This window comes from Molossus molossus, unplaced genomic scaffold (genome assembly GCF_014108415.1).
Source record: "Molossus molossus isolate mMolMol1 unplaced genomic scaffold, mMolMol1.p scaffold_m16_p_12, whole genome shotgun sequence".
Classification (NCBI taxonomy): domain Eukaryota; kingdom Metazoa; phylum Chordata; class Mammalia; order Chiroptera; family Molossidae; genus Molossus; species Molossus molossus.
The window spans coordinates 92,434,091-92,450,915 of record NW_023425347.1 but is presented as its reverse complement, the minus strand read 5'-3'; the positions used below and the strand labels follow the sequence as shown (position 1 = coordinate 92,450,915).

The following is a 16,825-nucleotide window of genomic DNA, read 5'->3' as shown; positions in this document are numbered from 1 at the left end:
CCTTCTTTGGGAGGTGTCCACAACAATAGGAGAGAAAGAACAGCTCATGGAATGTGGCAAGAACAGGACAAGAATGTGACCAAGGAGGGAGACGACAAGCTTTTAAAAATCAGAAAAGAAAACCCCTAACCGCAGCCATACAGAGTTCTTCCTAGTTTAGGCCCAGACCAGCAGCCTGGGAAACTGTCACCTGTCTGAGTCCCTGAAGCCCAAATGCGGCTCCTTGTCAGTAGTCTCAGCCTGTGCCCGGCTGGCTTCATCTCTAAATTGTCCAAAGATAAGCCTGACTCTGCCTTTCTAGTGGCTGACCACCAGACCCAAAGGGGCCAGTCGCCTGCCAGCCTGGGCTCGGGGTAGCAGACAGAGCAGGATGAGGACCAATAACTGCACCAAATGAGCATGCCTTACCTTAGCACACACACGTTGCCTGGCAGTCCTCACCCTGGGAACACACAGTCCCGGCCACAGGGGCAGGAGACAGCTTCCCGGAGTAGGTACTAACCTGGTGGCTCCTCCCGGAGCCACTGCCCGGGCCTGAGAGGTCACCAGCAGCCTCCGCAGGATCTCCACACGCATGGCTCTCCACTTCTCGGGGGGCAGGACGTGGAGGGCCAGGACTGTGAAGTAGTGGGGCCCGTCCACTTCAAAGGCACTCTCCACCCACTTCTCCTTGGGCTGCTCCAGAAAGCCCTGGAGATTTTTCTCCTCTCGGGAAGTTGCTCGGGTTCTAGAACAAGACGGGCATGATGAAAACAGGGTAGACGCCAGGACCAGGGCAGAGGGGAGGAGGGTGTGCTCAACTTCTCGTCTCCTCTTAAGTACCGTGAATGCTTGGATCCCAGAACATCCCACCCATCCTATCCCACCCCTCCCACCTCCTCTGCAAGTGCTGCTGCTTCCCTTCCAAGCCCTGCTTGGTGGCATCTTCCTGGGCCCCTCCCCACCCCAAGCTCAGCTCTGACACAATTCCAAGCAACTACTGGCTCGGCTCATGGGTGCTCTGACCCTGCGTGTCGGGCACAGTCACAAACAATCCACCGTCAGTGTCCTCATAACTACGAATGGAGACAGCACCTTTTTACCATGGTGATTTACCCAAAGTCACCAAGCCTGCCACCGCACTCTCCCTGACTCCACGTGGCCTTCTTACAACTAAGCTGTTTACGCTCCATTTGCACGCAGCCTCTTTCCATGGCTCGCCATTTTGTTTGCTTTCCTATGTATCTGTGCCCTCTCTCCTTCAACAGACCACCTTCTTCCCGGCAAGCACTTCTTGTTCTCACTCTTGCCTACACTGCAGCGATGACGACTGAACTCTGACGCCAGGCCCCAGCCTAAGAACTCCATGTGGACGGTCTCATTTCATCCTCACAATAATCCTAAAACAGGTGCCAGCACTACCCCAACCTCGCAGGAAAGGAAACTACAGTCAGAGAAAGTGTTTTGCCCAGTCACACACTGGGGCGTGAAAGAACTGGGCTTTGAACGCAGGCCGTCCGGCTCCAGAGCCTACCCAGCATTAGTTAACTCTCCAACTTCCTCCATGACAAAGCCTTGGCAAGTGGTCACTGACTCAGCACTGGAGTCCTTCCTGACCCGGTATTTCCGGCTGTGCTCTCTCCATACCCTGAATGGTGCTCTCAGGCCAAGAGTGCTTGATGCCCTGTCCTAATTCTACGAGGGAAGAATAAACAAGCCACAAGCAGCAAACCTTCCAGGGGTGCAGATGGCACTGCCAGACACGGGACTGTGGGGAAGCAGGAGGGCAGCACAAGGACATCCTGCTCTCCACAGAGTGGCAGAGATGAAATGGGGGAATACACTCAACTAGATTTTCTGGACTGGGAATCAGAGGCTTTCTGCCGTTGAAGAACTTGCTCAACCCGGCTCTGGATCACGGTGTCACATACTTGCCTTAATATATAAATGAGCAACCAAAAGCAGTCAGCCCCTTCACCAGACCCCCATGACCAAGCTCAGTGATGTGAACTGACTAGCAGGGGAAGCAGTCTGTGGGTGAAAACAGTGCCTGTCCGTGAAGCTTCCAGGTCAGCCTCCAACTGACCAAGATAACCACGACACAGCCAACTCGCTCTCCACCGAGGAAGCGGGCAGGAGTTGAAATGTCTGGCGTTGAGAAACAGTGACACCTGAAATCGCCAGCTCTGTTCTGTTGGCAAACATGCCGACTCTACGGGTCTGCTCTCCGCCCTGGAGAATGGAGCAGTCCGCTCTACCTCCTAGCTGCCAGCAAGACACATGTCTCTGCAAAAGCCAAGGGCTCTTCAAAGGCTACAAACACGCAATTAGCGCGGCTCAGGCCTGAAGCAGTGTGGATAGTGGGAACGTTTGTGCTGTCAGCGATGCAGGTATTTCTTCTGACAGTCTAAACAGTTTAGCAGATGATGTAATGCACTGATAGAGACCTGCCCCTGCATCTTTTCAACAGTGAAGCCTGTGGTCTGGAGGTCAGCCTTTAAACACACAAGGAAATGGGAGGGAAGCAGAAGATAACATTGTTGAACAGAGAAGACCAGCAAGGACAAGAGACTGATTGTCCTGTCGCCTAAACTGAACTGCAGCTGCCTGGCGCGGACTGTGCACAGCCCTTCCACAGCCTGCCAATCCTCTGCCCGACACATTTGCTGGAAGTCTGGGGCCTAAAATATGAAACCATTTACTAAATCAAATCTAAGAGCTAAAGTATGTTAAATCTCTTAATTTGCTTTTGAAATCTGGGGTGAAATGAAAGAATATTATTCTCTATCCCTAAGTGCTTCTTTTAAATTATACTTTTACATATCAACCTAACTACTCCAAATGTACTATGAATAAAAACACAAATCAAATTTTTCCTGGCTGTCTTCCTTTTCAGTTGACTTTCCTAGATGATCTTTAACATTCCCTCCTTTCCCCTCACACTTGCCAGAGCATTACTCACTGCGGAGAACACAGGGAAAGCAAGTCCAGTTTCCATTTGTAAAACGGGTTCTGGCTCTGCTATGTCCCTAGATGTAAGATCTTCACCTGTAACACCTTGAAGTGACTGTGTGTGGTTCCCACCTACCACCTTCCCCCCATCCAAGAGAAGAGAGTCTTGCAAGTAGAAGTAGAGGCTACATCAAAGTAGAAGCTTCGATGGTCTGGCATCTCCCAGTTTCTGCCCCCTCAGTCCAAAGATGCAGCCCTTGGCTGCCCACAGTGGGAGATGGGACAGTTTTGGAAGAGAGCCATCTACCAGCTGCAGATGAACATTCCTACTTCAGCAAAGGCTGCCTTAGGTCAGACATACTTGCTCTGGAACTAAGTGGGGCGAACACGGACAAGTAGGAGGTCTTGTTAGGTCAGCTGGACGCTGCCCAGTGGGATGCGGGATACTAACGTGTTCAGGACGTAAAGCACAGTGTGAATGATGTACGGGATCAGGTGGATGTTGCTCTCCCGGCCACCCCCGCCGGTGTCTGCACTGAACGACTGCTCCATGGCGAAGCGCAGGAACAGCAGCTTGATGTCATGGATGTTCAGCTGGTACGTGGGCTCCCGCTGGCCCGTGCATTCCTGGAGGTAAGTGTTGTGCCTGGGGGAAGCAGAACAAACTCTGAAATGGAAGCGAGTTCCCTGGTGAAACCCCTTCCCAGGTGGCTGCAGGTTACACAAATGGACAGAGGGATGAAAGGGAGAATCAAGGACTTGGGGGCTAGTAGGAAGAGAATGTGGAGGATGTTTCATTTCTGCTGGGACTGAAAGCGATGCTCTCCACGTTTTGATGAGAACCCACTGCTTTTGGGGGATCCACTTCTTGATGGACCAATGTCATACAACATAACATGGCCACACCTAGAAGTACATATTGAAAGAAGGAAGGTAGAATTTATCCCTTCTGACTGACCAGGAAACCTGTTCATAAGAATCATCTCCTCAACCTCCAAATAAAAGCATTTTCTGTGTCAATTTATGTTATAATCTATTATGCCTCTTAATAACTGTGTGACCTCAAGTAAGTTACCCATCTCTCTGGGCTGCAATTTCTTCTTCATCTGTAGAGTGTGTGTAACAATAATACATGGTAAGCATTTCAGTGTTGCCTATTGTTACCTCCCTTATTATTACGTCCAGGTACCTGTTTCACGGTAAGCACCTTTCCACCCCTGAGCTTTACAGACAGGACCTGGGCACGGCACCACTCCACAAGGCAGCAGTCAGAGGCAAGGGACTCACAGAAGCTTCAGTGACTCTACTCCACAGTTTAGACAAGGGAGGCCTTGAGAGGGCCTGGTATTCCCCAAACCAGTAAGCTATTAATTTTTACTGTTTAAACCTCACAAGCACACGCTGCAGAAATGAACTCCGGGAAATTTTAGCCTCAAGGACCAAGTCAGGCATCCCGTGTCCAATGTCCTTAGATGGACACAAGAGAAGGGGTAGTGAGGAAGTACAAATTCTACGTGGTGCCCCAGATGCGGAGGGTGCCGGCTGCTCTCAGCAGAGCTCCTCTACGTTCTGCACAGCCCCTGCCAGCAAGCAGGACATGGATTCCCAGTGAAGACAGCAGGACATGGTCTCCCACAGGCTGGCCTGAAAGCTGACATGCCCCCCATCTCCTAAGAATCCCTTCCCCTACCATGCAAAATGCTCAACACTCACCTTGCCAAGCAAGTGGCAAAAGCTGATTCGGGGACATGGGGTCCCCAGACCGGAAGGAGCCCATTGCACTTAGTGTTGGCGTTCTGAAGGGCAGCACTTTCCCACTCTTCCCGGCCTCGAGCCAACCTGGACGGGAGGAGAGCAGGAGTGAGTGATGCTGGAATTACTTCGGCAACCAGGCATCTGGGCAAGTGGAATGGAGAAGGGCTTGCTAACATTAAGGAAGTAAGTTAGCCCATGCTCCTGACTCTACAGAGAATTACCCTGACATAGCAAATGCAGGCTTCACTGCTTCAGGTAGTAGCATTGCTTTCACCAGCCGTAGACCAAAAGCCATGTATATTTTCCTGGTCATATGGCAAGAATGGATCTGAGACCTACATGGTTTAAGGTGGAACACCTTATTCCCCAGAGACTAAGGAACAACATTAAAACTTCAGGGTTGGCTGGCCGGTGTGGCTCAGTGGCTGAGCGTCGACCCATGCACCAAGAGGGCGCCGGTTCAATTCCTGGTCAGAGGACATGCCCAGGTTGTGGGCCCAATCCCCAGTGTGGGGCATGCAGGAGGCGACCAACCAATGTTCTCTCTCATCGATGTTTCTGTCTCTCTCCCTCTTCCTTCCTCTCTAAAATCAATAAAGAAAAAAAACTAAAAAAAAAAACCCCAAAACCTTCAGGGTCGGCAGTCCCACCCTCCAAGTCCAGGGCGGGGCAAGCTGCCCACTCCTGTGAAGTGACGGAGGTCTGGGGCTGAAGCGCACGGGAGGAGGGGCCTACCTGACGGCTGCCAGGTGGCAATCGTAGTGCACGATGTTGAAGTGGGACACAGTGCTGTAGCCCTGCTGTTTCCGGGGCTTATTCTCCATCTCCTCCAAGGCTACCCGCTTGGTGAAGGTATAAATACCCAGGACCTTTGCAGGCTACAAAGATAACAGTAAAAGAAAGAAGTGAGAAGAAATTCCAAGGCCAGCTTTGGAAGCAGGTGAAGCAGAGCAGAAGGACCTGAACGTCTACCCTCCTAGGAGGGGAGAATCCAGGAGCAGGGTGACAGCCAGCACCCAGGCTCCCGGTTAGCACTCAGCTGGGCACAGTGAGATGAGGAGTGTGGGGAGCAACAAACCAACGCAGACGCTATGCAGATGGAAAGGCAGAAATGTAAGTTTAAACTGCCCTTCTTTCCTTTTTGCTTCATTTATTGAAAAATGAAGAATAAAGTGTCTTCTTGATAAGTCAGTTGCTTTTCAAAAATTATCGAGCAGCTCCAAAGAGCCTATGTTATAGCAGAACTTATAAGGCCTGTGGCCCAGGGTACCCACCCTTCAACAGCTTGGGTGCTAAGCAGTAAATACAAGCTAGAGAGAAAGGGGACCCTTATTATGCCTTCAGGGGAACAAAAGGTCACTTGCTGCTCGCTCCTTTCAGGTATAAGTCCAGCTGGGGGGAGCCTGATCTTCCCAGGTGTCCTGAATGGAAGTAGCATGGCAGGTTTTTAAAAGTCCAGAATTCTGTCCTGTGACCTTTGTTCTCACCTATAAACTGGACTTTTTGCAAGTTTAAAGATAAAGTTACACTGGCCCAGCCAGTGTGACTCAGCGGTGGAACATTGACCCATGCACCTAGAGGTCACTGGTTCGATTCCTGGTCAGGGCACATGCCCAGGTTGTGGGCCAAATCCCCAGTGGGGGGCATGCAGGAGGTGGCCAATCGATGTTCTCTCTCGTTGATATTTCTATCTCTGTCTCCCTTTCCCTTCCTCTCTCTCTAAAATCAATAAAGAAAGAAATTAAAAAAAAAAAAAAAGATAAAATTATGCAGCTGACATAAGGCTCTGGGCAGGGAGGAGTGCTTGTTGTCTACGACCACGGTGATGATGAAGTCTAATGTTTGGATCGGTGTATCTTCCAGTCTTTAAAGAAGAGTGGCCAGGCTCTGGCCGATTTGGCTCAGCAGTTAGAGCATCGGCCCGTGGACCAAAGAGCTACAGGTTTGATTCTGGCTGGGGTCATGCGGGAGGCAACCAATTGATGTGTCTCTCACATCAGTGTCTCTGTCTGTCTGTCTCTCTCCCTCCCACACTATCTGAAGATAAATAGGAAAACATCCTTAGGTGAGGATTTAAAAATAAAAAAAGAAGAGTGGCCAAGAGGCAAGCCATGGCCAATCTAAGAACAAAAAGGACTGCAGGCGAGGGCTGCACTGGAGCAGGTTGTGCCGCCAGGCCCAGGCCCAGAGCTGTACCTGGAACTTGTAACCCTCCCTGCAGATGCAGCACGTGAGGCCTGGCTCCTCAATCAGCTCTTCCATCTGCTTCAGGAGCGCCGTCTTGGTCACGACCTGGCCTTTTTCATTGGTCTGTTGGGGAACCACAAATGGCATGTCAGAAAGGGATTCCTTCCCACCCTGGCTCAGGGCTGCTCAAGGACAGGGCTGACCCTCACATACACTAAAAGGACAGCTGCATCAAAAGGAAATCTCGTAGGTTGGCTTCTAGTGAGGGTAAAGACTCAGATTTCCCTGCTAGTCCCTTCTGAGGACCACTGAAGCAGAGGAAACCATCCAGCTGGAACCCTGGCAAGTCGCCACTTGCCACCAAAACAGCCCCTTCATTGTGCCAGCAATACCAACTCTCAGCTGCCAAGGGCTGATGCGTTATGATTCATTTACTGTTCCCATGGGAGTTTTAAAACTGCTGACACTCAGGTTTGCTGGCTTGGAGGAGGCTCTCACAGGGCTACTTCCTCCAAGGCTTCAGGACAGTGAAAACAGCACAGTCTTTCGCGTGCACAGACCCGGGTTCAAAATCCTGTCAACCACTTATTAGTTATATGCCTTGGTCTATTTACTTCACCTCTCAGCCTCAATTAGTTCATCATGGAAATGGGTATAATAATCCCTCATAGATCCACATGAAGGCTTAAATAAAATCTTACAAGTAAGATGCCTAAGTACAGTGCTTGGCATATAGTAAATCCTCGATAAACAATGGTTATCATCACCATTTTTCTGTTTTTGTGAACTGTAAAACCTCTGAGTCTCATTTGGATAGCAGAACAGTAACAGTCACAGCTCTGAGGGTTGCTGGAAAGACCGAGGAAGGTGAAGGGCCGAGCACACCAATTTCCTCCTCTTCCTCTGTCTAGCCTTCACCTTTACCATTCCCAACCCCAGCTCTGTCCCGAAGCACAAATGATTGCGCCACGGCCATCTCCTCAACAGTGTGGCAAAAACGTGGGGACTCAGGGAGCGGCTTTACCGTCATGCCTAGGGTGCCCAGAGCCTTCTGTCTCATAGCCATGGCCATGCGCTTCTTCTCAGCCCGGGTCTCCCTGCGTGCGGCGTCAATCTTCTTGTTTACATCAGGGTGCTCCCGCAGTGCCTCCAGCAAGTTCTCTGCCAGGGTCCCAATGCCCTCGTCACTGGACACCTGCTCCAGTTTATGCAGGTTTGTGATGGAGTCAGTTCCAATCAGAACCTGCCAAGAAAGGACCAGACCTCCAATTATGTAGACAAGCATTCTTCCTAAAAGCTTAAAGGTTCAGAAAAATCAATGAAATGTACATAATTTCATGTTATGTGGTCAAGTTTCAATCAGATCCTTTGATTCTACACTTTGAAAGATTTGAACAAATAGAAGAGGGTTCGCCTCTGCCACGGATCTTTGACTCGTCACTAAGCTCTTTAGCTTCAACATCTCTATCTATAAAGTGGGGGGTAATGGGAGGGTTCCTATGATGATTAAAATTAGATGACATGTAAAGCAACCAGGCACAGTGAAAGGGGCTCAGGTGAGATTCCCTGGAGAAGCAGCACCTGGCGAGGCCTGAGTGGGGAACTCGGTGACAGCACCGAGCAGAGCGGGCCCTTGATGTTCACAGGGTGCTAGGTCTTCTCCTGGGGCTTTCTGAGTCCACCAAACTCAGGAGCAGAGGAGTTTTCTCAGCCTTAGGATACCAGACATACAATTACAAGTAGAACTGGAGATAAGAAAACACTTAAAAATCTATATTAACAAGAAACCGCTGTGCTTGACAAGGTTGGCTATCAATACACTATAGCACCATGCCCTGAACTGGGGTCAGAGAACATCAAAACCTGGAAGACAGTTGTAGTTTTAAAATGCCCTCCAGGTGAGCTCACTGGAAACAGGGCCATTTCACTGAAATCCACACCACCCACATCACAAGTGAATTGATGACAACTACTACATATTTGACAATAAGTTTAAAACAACAAAGCCAACTTGCAATGTGAAAGCTCAGCACTAGACTCTGATCACTCATTAGCTCATAAACGTATGCTCATGGCTTCAAATGTGCTCCTCAGCAAAATTACAGGGCACCTCATGTCTCAAGCTCCTAAACGCCAAACCTATAGTTCAACTACCTATTGAACCATTTCTTGATAGCCTATAGTCAACACTCTGGTGGTTTACTGTGTGTGAAGCAGAGTTTTAGGTGCTGGAGAAACAAAAACCATATCCTCCTGAAGCTTACATTCCAGTCAGGACAGACTATACCTTAAGAGTCTGATCTAATGGACTGTGCCCCACCTTACTTCTAATCTCCTAGGTTCTCCACCTCCTTCGTGGCACCACCCTGTCACCAATCCAGAAACTGAGCAGAGTTCTGATCCGTCCAGCTTCTTCACTCCCCATGTGCAATCAGCCTCCAAATCCATTTATTAAGCCAGATCTCTGTTCACTCTATTCACTGTCCACCTCACCAGTGTCCTCAGCCTAGCACAGTACAGGTATATGACAGGAGCTAAATAAATGTGTTGAAATAAAAGTGAATGGTCAGAAGTATGAAGGCCAAGTATCTAACTAGAAGGCCTTATTCTAAGCAGGGGTGGGGAACCTTTTTTCCGCCAAGAGCGATTTGGTTATTTATAACATCATTCGAGGGCCATACAAAATTATCAACTTAAAAATTAGCCTGCTGTATTTGGTCAGGCTAATTTGGTGAGGCGTGTGATGTTAGCTGGTATTGATTTTGAGGGCCCTATACAGCCCGTGGGCCGGATGTTCCCCAACCCTGTTAAAGAACGTAATTCAACTTAGTAACTAAGAATAAGCCTGGCTATCAGCAGACCCTTTCTAAACTTACTGTTGCCATTGGCTATCATAGCTTAGTTCCTTGATTTATTCACATTCCAAATAGAAATATTGCAAGGATAGGGAAAATAATGTAAAACTCTGATGTAGGAAAAATTATCTCCACAAAGATGTACTAATTATGACCATGTCCACTGAACTAACAAAAGAGAACAAAAGAGATTTAGGTAAGACAGATGGAAGACTCTTCCATAATAAAATTACCACATTTTTGAAATAAGTTTTTAGAACAGACTACCAAATGAGAATGTGGAACTATATTCAAGGTAGAACATTACAAACAGAAATATATATATACATATATATCCAGCCCTGAGGACTCTAAGAATTCAACAAGTAAAGACGTGCACAGACGTGTCACTGCAGGTTCCCAGATGAAGCACATGAAGAGGGAGGTGTGCAGCATCATTAGCCATCAGGAAACACACTGAGCGCTCAGTCTACGTCGATCAGAATGGCTAAATAGAAAGCAGGGACACCCCCAGTGCTGGGGAGGACGTAGAGAAAGTGGACCATTTGTGCTCTGCTGAGGAGAATGTAAAATGTTACAATCACTCTAGAAAACAGTTGGGCAGTTTCTTGTAAAACTAAACCTGCAACTGGCAACTGTACTCTTGGGCATTTATCCCAGAGAAATGGAAACCTGTATTCACATAAAAATCTGCACGTGAACGTTCACAGCAGCTTTATTTGTGATAGCCCTGCACTGGAAACAACCCAGATGTCCCTGAATGAGTGAATGGTCAAGCAGGCTGCAGCACACTCACACCACGGACACCACTTAGCAATGAAAAAGAACAAACTATTGATACCTACAACAATCTGGATGAATCTCCGCAATTATACTGAGTGAAAAAAATCCAGGCCCCAAAAGGTTACATGCTGTGTGATTTCATTTACATAACATTCTTGAAAAGACAAAACTAGACTTCCAGTCAAGATGGTGGGTAGGTAACCGCGGTATCGTGTCCTCCCACAACCACAAAGTTACAACTAAACTATAGAACCATCATTCAAAACCACCTGAAATCGCCCTGGCCAGTTTGGCTCAGCGGTTAGAGCGTCCACCTGCGGTCCGGAGAGACCCGGGTTCGGTTCCCGCTAAGGGCATGTACCTCGGTTGCAGTTTGTCCCCGGCCCTGGTTGGTCGTGCAGGTGGCAGCCACTCGATGTGTCCCTTTCACATCGATGTTTCCCTCTCTCTCTCTCTCTTCCTCTCTCTCCCTCCCACACTGTCTGTACAAAAAATGGAAAAATGTCCTTGGATGAGGATAAAAAAAAAAAAAAAAACCACCTGAAATCGAGTTGAATGGAAGTCCTACAACTACGGAATTAAAGCAGCAGCCACATCTAGGCTGGTAGGAGGGGCGGAGGCACGAGGGGCGGTGGCTGCGGCAGCTCGACAGGCTGGCCCCACACCCACGTGTGGCGGATAAAAATCAGGAGGACACCTGGGCTGGGAAGGCCCTCCCTGAGGACTGAGGGGTCCCCGTCCCACACCAGGTGCCCCGCTCAGGGTTCCAGTGCCAGGAAGAGAATCCCCATAACTTCTGGCTGGAAAAACCAGTGGGAACTGAGGATCAGGAAGGCTGAGGCGGCTGGAGCCCAGGCAGCTCCCTAAAGGGCCGGCGCACGGACTTATCGGACTCGCTCCCTCTAAGCTTGGAGGGGAGGCAGCTCGAAGGGCGCCAGAGACATACAGGGAAGAACTGAGCTATTTGGCATTGGAGCGAGGGCTGGAGAGGAGGCTTTCTCCAGGACAAACGTGCTATCAGAGGTCTTTGTTCCTTTGGTGAGCCCTTCCCTGGGGTGGCAGACAGTTGCCATATCTGGGACTCCAGCAACCTGGCTCTCACTGGTTGTCCCGCCCTGGTGATTCCCTGAGGCCCCCCCGCGCCCCCCAACTTTCAGGCCCACCCAAGCTGTTGCCAGTTGTTTAACCATAGGATTGGCCTGTCTTGGATCCTGCTTCAGGTTTTCCTAAATTCTTTCAAACAAGAAGCATCTGGTCTCAGCTAGTCCCATACCTCTAGTTAAGGAATACATAGAAACAAACACAGGGAGGCAGCCAAAATGAGGAGACAAAGAAACAGGTCCCAAATGAAAGAACAAAACAAAACCCCAGAAAAAGAACTAAGCAAAATGGAGATAAGCAACCTAACAGATGCAGAGTTCAAAACACTGCTTATAACTATGCTCAATGAACTTAGTGAGAACCTCAGCAAACTTAGTGAGGACCTCAAGAGCATAAAAAAGGACCAGTCAGAAATGAAGGATGCAGAGTCAGAAATGAAGGAGGCACTAACTGAAATAAAGAATAATTTACACAGATTCAGTAGTAGAGCAGGTAAAGCCAAGAAGCAAACCATCAATTTGGAATATAAGGAAGCAAAAAACACCCAATCAGAACAGCAAAGAGAAAAAAGAATCCAAAAAAATGAGGATAGTGTAAGGAGCCTCTGGGACTTCAAGCATGCCAACATTTACATCTTGGGGGTGCCAGAAGGAGAAGAGAGAGAACAAGAAAATGAAAACCTATTTGAAACAATAATGGCAGAAAACTTCCCTAACTTGGTGAAGGAAACAGACATATAAGTCCAGGAAGCACAGAGAGTCCTAAACAAGATGAACCCCAAGAGGCCCATACCAAGACATATCATCATCATCAAAATGCAAAATGTTCAAGACAAAGAGAGAATCTTAAAAGCAGCAAGAGAAAAGCAGTTAATTACCTACAAGGGAGTTCCCATAAGACTGTCAGCTGATTTCTCAAAAGAAATTTTGCAGGCAAGAAATATTCCGAGTGATGAAAAGCAAGAACCTACAACCAAGGTTACTCTATCCTGCAAAGCTGTCATTTAGAATCAATGGCCATATAAAGACTTTCCCAGACAAGAAAAAGTTAAAGGAGTTCATCACCACCAAACCATTATTATATGAAATGTTGCAGGGTCTTTTTGAAAAAAAAGATAAAATATATGAACAAACAAAATGGCAATGAATACATATCTATCGACAATGGAATCTACAAACAAAATGAACAGGCAGAACAGAAACATTCTCACAGATACAGAGAACATTTTGTTGGTTGCCAGATTGGGGGGGGGGGGGGTTGGGAGAATGGGTGAAAGAGGTGAAGGGATTAAGAAGTACAAATTGGTTGCTAGACTGACAATCCTCAAAGGAAGGGGGTTGAGGGGTGGGAAGAAATAAACCAAAGAACTTATATGCATAACCAATGGACACAGACAACAATGTGGGAAAAAGCAGGAGGGTGGCTGGAGTGGGGAGGAGGGGGTCAATGGTGGAAAAATGAAGAACATCTGTAATACATTGAACAATAAAGATAAAAAAATTAAAAATAAAGAAAAGACAAAACTATAGGTATGGAGAACAGATCAGTGGCTGCAAGGGGTCAGTGGCGTGAGGGTGGGGGAAGGTGGGTAGAGCTATAATAGTGCAATAGGAGGGACCCCTGTGGTGCTGAAACTGCCCTGACTTGTGACTGTACCAATGTCAACATCCTGGCTGTGATATTTACTAGTTTTCCAAGATGTTACCATTGACAGAACTGGGTAATGGGTATAGATATGATTTCTCTGTATTATTTCTTAACTGCATGTGAATCTATAATTCTCTCAAAAAGTTCAATTTTTAAAAAATCCAGCCTAGCCACCGGCTCAGGCCAGTTAGGACTTGTGAGTAGTAACAGATGCCCCAGCCCAGTGGGGAGCTATCAGGAATGAGCAGCAGAGGGAGCAGGTGGGCCTCTCTGAGCACAGTTTCCGGCTGCCCAGATTCACAGCAGGAGACAGTGGCGATGATACTACAGATGTCCCAGTGGTTGTGGCCAGAAATCAAAACTGTTTTACACTTGGGCCAGCCATACCCTCACAGTTCAACTGCTGCTCAGCTAGCCTGTGAAATAATGAAGCCCCATGTAAGAATGCATTGAATGAGAAAATCACAAACAGAACTTAACCCTCTCCACAGAGAGCTGAGCCAGATGACCTGAGAGTCTCTTCCACTCTAGGAGTCTTATGTATTAGGGCAAGCCATAACTCAAGGCTAATCAAGGCAGTTACCTTCCTTCAGTCCTGGGAGATGAGACGACAGCGTATGGTTCCCACATTCTACCTGTCCACAGTATAAAGTCTACATGCAGGCTGGCTACTCACCTGGGTGGCAGGGTGCTGGATGGCCAACCCCCGAAGGAGCCTCAAGATAAATGGCAGGGCTGGGCGAGACAGAAACTTTTTCCAGATGTCAGCATCCAAACTGCAAAGCAAAAAAAGGCTTATTAGCAGGCCAGACAAGCAAAGGTTACCTTGAAACCAGTTATTAATTCTAGCTTGTTTAAATATGACCCTCCAAGAGAGTGCCACAAAGAATCACAAAGGTGCCCTGGCTGGTTTGGCTCAGCGGTAGAGCGTCGGCCTGCGGTCCAGAGAGACCTGGGTTCAGTTCCCGCTAAGGGCATGCACCTTGGTTGCAGTTTGTCCCCAGCCCTGGTTGAGTCGTGCGGGTGGCAACCACTCGATGTTTCTCTCTCTCTCTCTCCCTCCCCACTCTATCTGAACAAAAAATGGGAAAATGTCCTCAGGTAAGGATTAAAAAAAAGAGAGAGAGAATCACAAAGGCCCTGGCCAGTTTGGCTCAGTGGTTAGAGTGTCGGCCCGCAGACTACAGAGTCCCACGTTCGGTTCCCACTAAGGACACGTACCACGGTTGCAGTTTGTTCCTGGCCCCGGTTGGGGTCGTATGGGTGGCAACCACTCGATGTCTTTCTCACATTGATGTTTCTCTCTCTCTCTTCCTCCTTCTCTCTATTTGAAGATAAATGCAAAAATGTCCTCCGGTGAGGATAAAAAAAAAAGAATCACAAAGGACTACCCAGCTCAGCTGAGAAGCTAGAGAGAGATGAGTACTCTAAACAAAAACCAAAAGGCTGCCATCCTTTTCCCAGAGTCCCCAAAGGACTCTGCAGCAGCTAAGGGGTCATCTTGGTAGTTTCCAGAAGAGGAAAGAGACCCCCGCAAGGAGGACAAAGGGGAACAATTATGCCAAGATGATAGAGGAGAAAAGGAACCAGGATGAGGGGAAGGAAAGCAGCTACTGAGCCGGAGCCACTTCTTACTTTTTGGCACTGGGAATGTGCTTTTTCATGTAGTCAAGTGCATTCTGGGTGATCCCCTTCTGGAGAATCAGATCTTTTAGCTGGTGCCCATTGCTGTTGTTCTTGATGCCGGCCGCTATTTTACAGAAGCAGTCCAGGAAGACTTTATCATCGCCACTGTGATCTTCATCATACCTAGGCAGAAAGAGCGAAGAGTCTAAAGGTGTGAAAGGAATAACATAAGCCGAACAATCTTCAACAGTCTATGGGATCAAGTCTAAACTCCTTAGCTGATCTGTTTCCTACCACTCTCCCTCTTACCTGCTGTCCCCTAAACTCCCAGCATTCTCTTGCGTTTTCATGCTTTTGCACACATGACGCCCCCCCAGTTTGTCATACCCCCTTCCCATCTTATATTCACTTCACCTCTTTGTCAAGCCAATTTAACACAATATATTTTAACAATGGATTCTCCAATTAGATCAAGTCCCTTAAAGGTTTGCCACACTGGCACACAAAAATGTGATTGAAATTCAGGTGATTCTTCCTCAGTCTCCGAGAACTATTTCAGGCTTTTGTGGGGAGTCTCCCTTTGCCTTATGAAGCCCAAGTGACATACTTCTCAAAGCTGCAGTATGGTTTGAACCGCTCCACCAAGATCTGCATTTTCTCCACCTCTCCAAAGGAAAGGTATGGGATGATGCGCAGCAGGCCCTGGAGCACACTCGGGTTGGAGCGAACAAAGGTGCTGTTGATCTGGTCCAAGAGCATCACGAGCTGATCTTTGTCCCCCGTCAGGAGGAGGTTGCCCTACAATAATAAAGAGGATGGAAGGGGTCAGGACCAGGCTACAGCACGTCCATCAGTCATCAGAAGGAGCCCTAAAAGAACGGCATCTTGGCACTTCTCGAGGAATACACAGTGTGAGTTCCACTTGATAAATTAGTTTCTAAATTTCTGTGATGACTGTTAATAGTCTCAGGTGATCAAAATACACCAAAACAATCTCCCCCTCCTCCAAGAGGATGTAGGCTCCCTGATACTCATTTGTTCATATCTCTAGCCAAAAATTTAGCACCAATAAGAATGGAGGAAGACAATGGTGCAGTAAGTGGAAAGAACTGAACTGGGAGTTGGGAGATCTGGGTTCTGGGCTTCCGGCTATATAGTAACCAAATGTGTCACACTGAACAGCTCACTTCGTTTCTCTGGGCTTAGTTTCCTCAACTGTGAAATAGGGGCTGGACTAAGGCCCCTGTCTATCAGCTGGAACATGCCAGGATTCCATTAATGAGCAGCTTCTGAGTGAAAGAATATCCTTAGCAGCTTTGCTTCCTCTGAATCCACAGCTTTCAGGCTTCGATGCAGTAATGTCACCATTAATTAGTTGAACGTTACCACTCCTATGCGCTGAGCAGGTTCCATCACTCGTGGCTGACACAGTTAAGACACAAACAAGCCTGTCGCTGGCAATGAGACAGTGCAGGTTCCCAGAGTCTTCAGATGGTCAGGCTGGGCTCACTCACCTTGTCCTCACTCAGGGGCTCAGCATTAGACTCATCCAGAATGATCTCCATGATGCTAAGCACCTGCTCGGCCACAGCTGCACCACCACTCTCCTTGCTTTCCTGCTCAGCTACCAGGGCCTGTAGAAGGAGACGCAGTCACTCTAGGGATAACAACACAACTACTCATTGCTGGGGGGGATCTGTTCCTCAAAGATGTCCTTCAAGGCCATATTTCCCAGGGACTGTGTGTACATGCATGCATGCGTTTGTGTTCTCAGAGAGAGTCAAGCACATGGGCCTCTGCGGGTGGTGAAATGTGACGTTCCAGGTTTCTTTATGGTTGCCCTGACGCGAGTGGCTCTACTTCTCCATTGGCACATGGTCTGGACTGTTTTAAGGACTAACTTCCTCTTATCTCATATCTGAATTCAGGAAAGTGACAAG

The 16,825-nt window shown here is 48.1% G+C and overlaps 1 protein-coding gene across 6 annotated transcripts in view; it reads right to left on the bottom strand.

Moving 5' to 3' along the window:
- The window catches only part of UBR4 (ubiquitin protein ligase E3 component n-recognin 4), a 137,195-nt gene that overhangs the window by 6,448 nt on the left and 113,922 nt on the right, over positions 1-16,825 (bottom strand). For all 6 annotated transcript variants that reach the window (XM_036255544.1, XM_036255541.1, XM_036255545.1 and 3 more), the window contains 10 exons: positions 16,400-16,519; positions 15,493-15,683; positions 14,895-15,068; positions 13,936-14,035; positions 7,898-8,116; positions 6,883-6,996; positions 5,422-5,564; positions 4,645-4,770; positions 3,383-3,577; positions 503-727 (listed from right to left, as the gene is read on the bottom strand). In XM_036255544.1, coding sequence (XP_036111437.1) covers positions 503-727; positions 3,383-3,577; positions 4,645-4,770; positions 5,422-5,564; positions 6,883-6,996; positions 7,898-8,116; positions 13,936-14,035; positions 14,895-15,068; positions 15,493-15,683; positions 16,400-16,519 — 1,607 coding nt within the window. The remainder of the gene's footprint in view (positions 1-502; positions 728-3,382; positions 3,578-4,644; positions 4,771-5,421; positions 5,565-6,882; positions 6,997-7,897; positions 8,117-13,935; positions 14,036-14,894; positions 15,069-15,492; positions 15,684-16,399; positions 16,520-16,825) is intronic.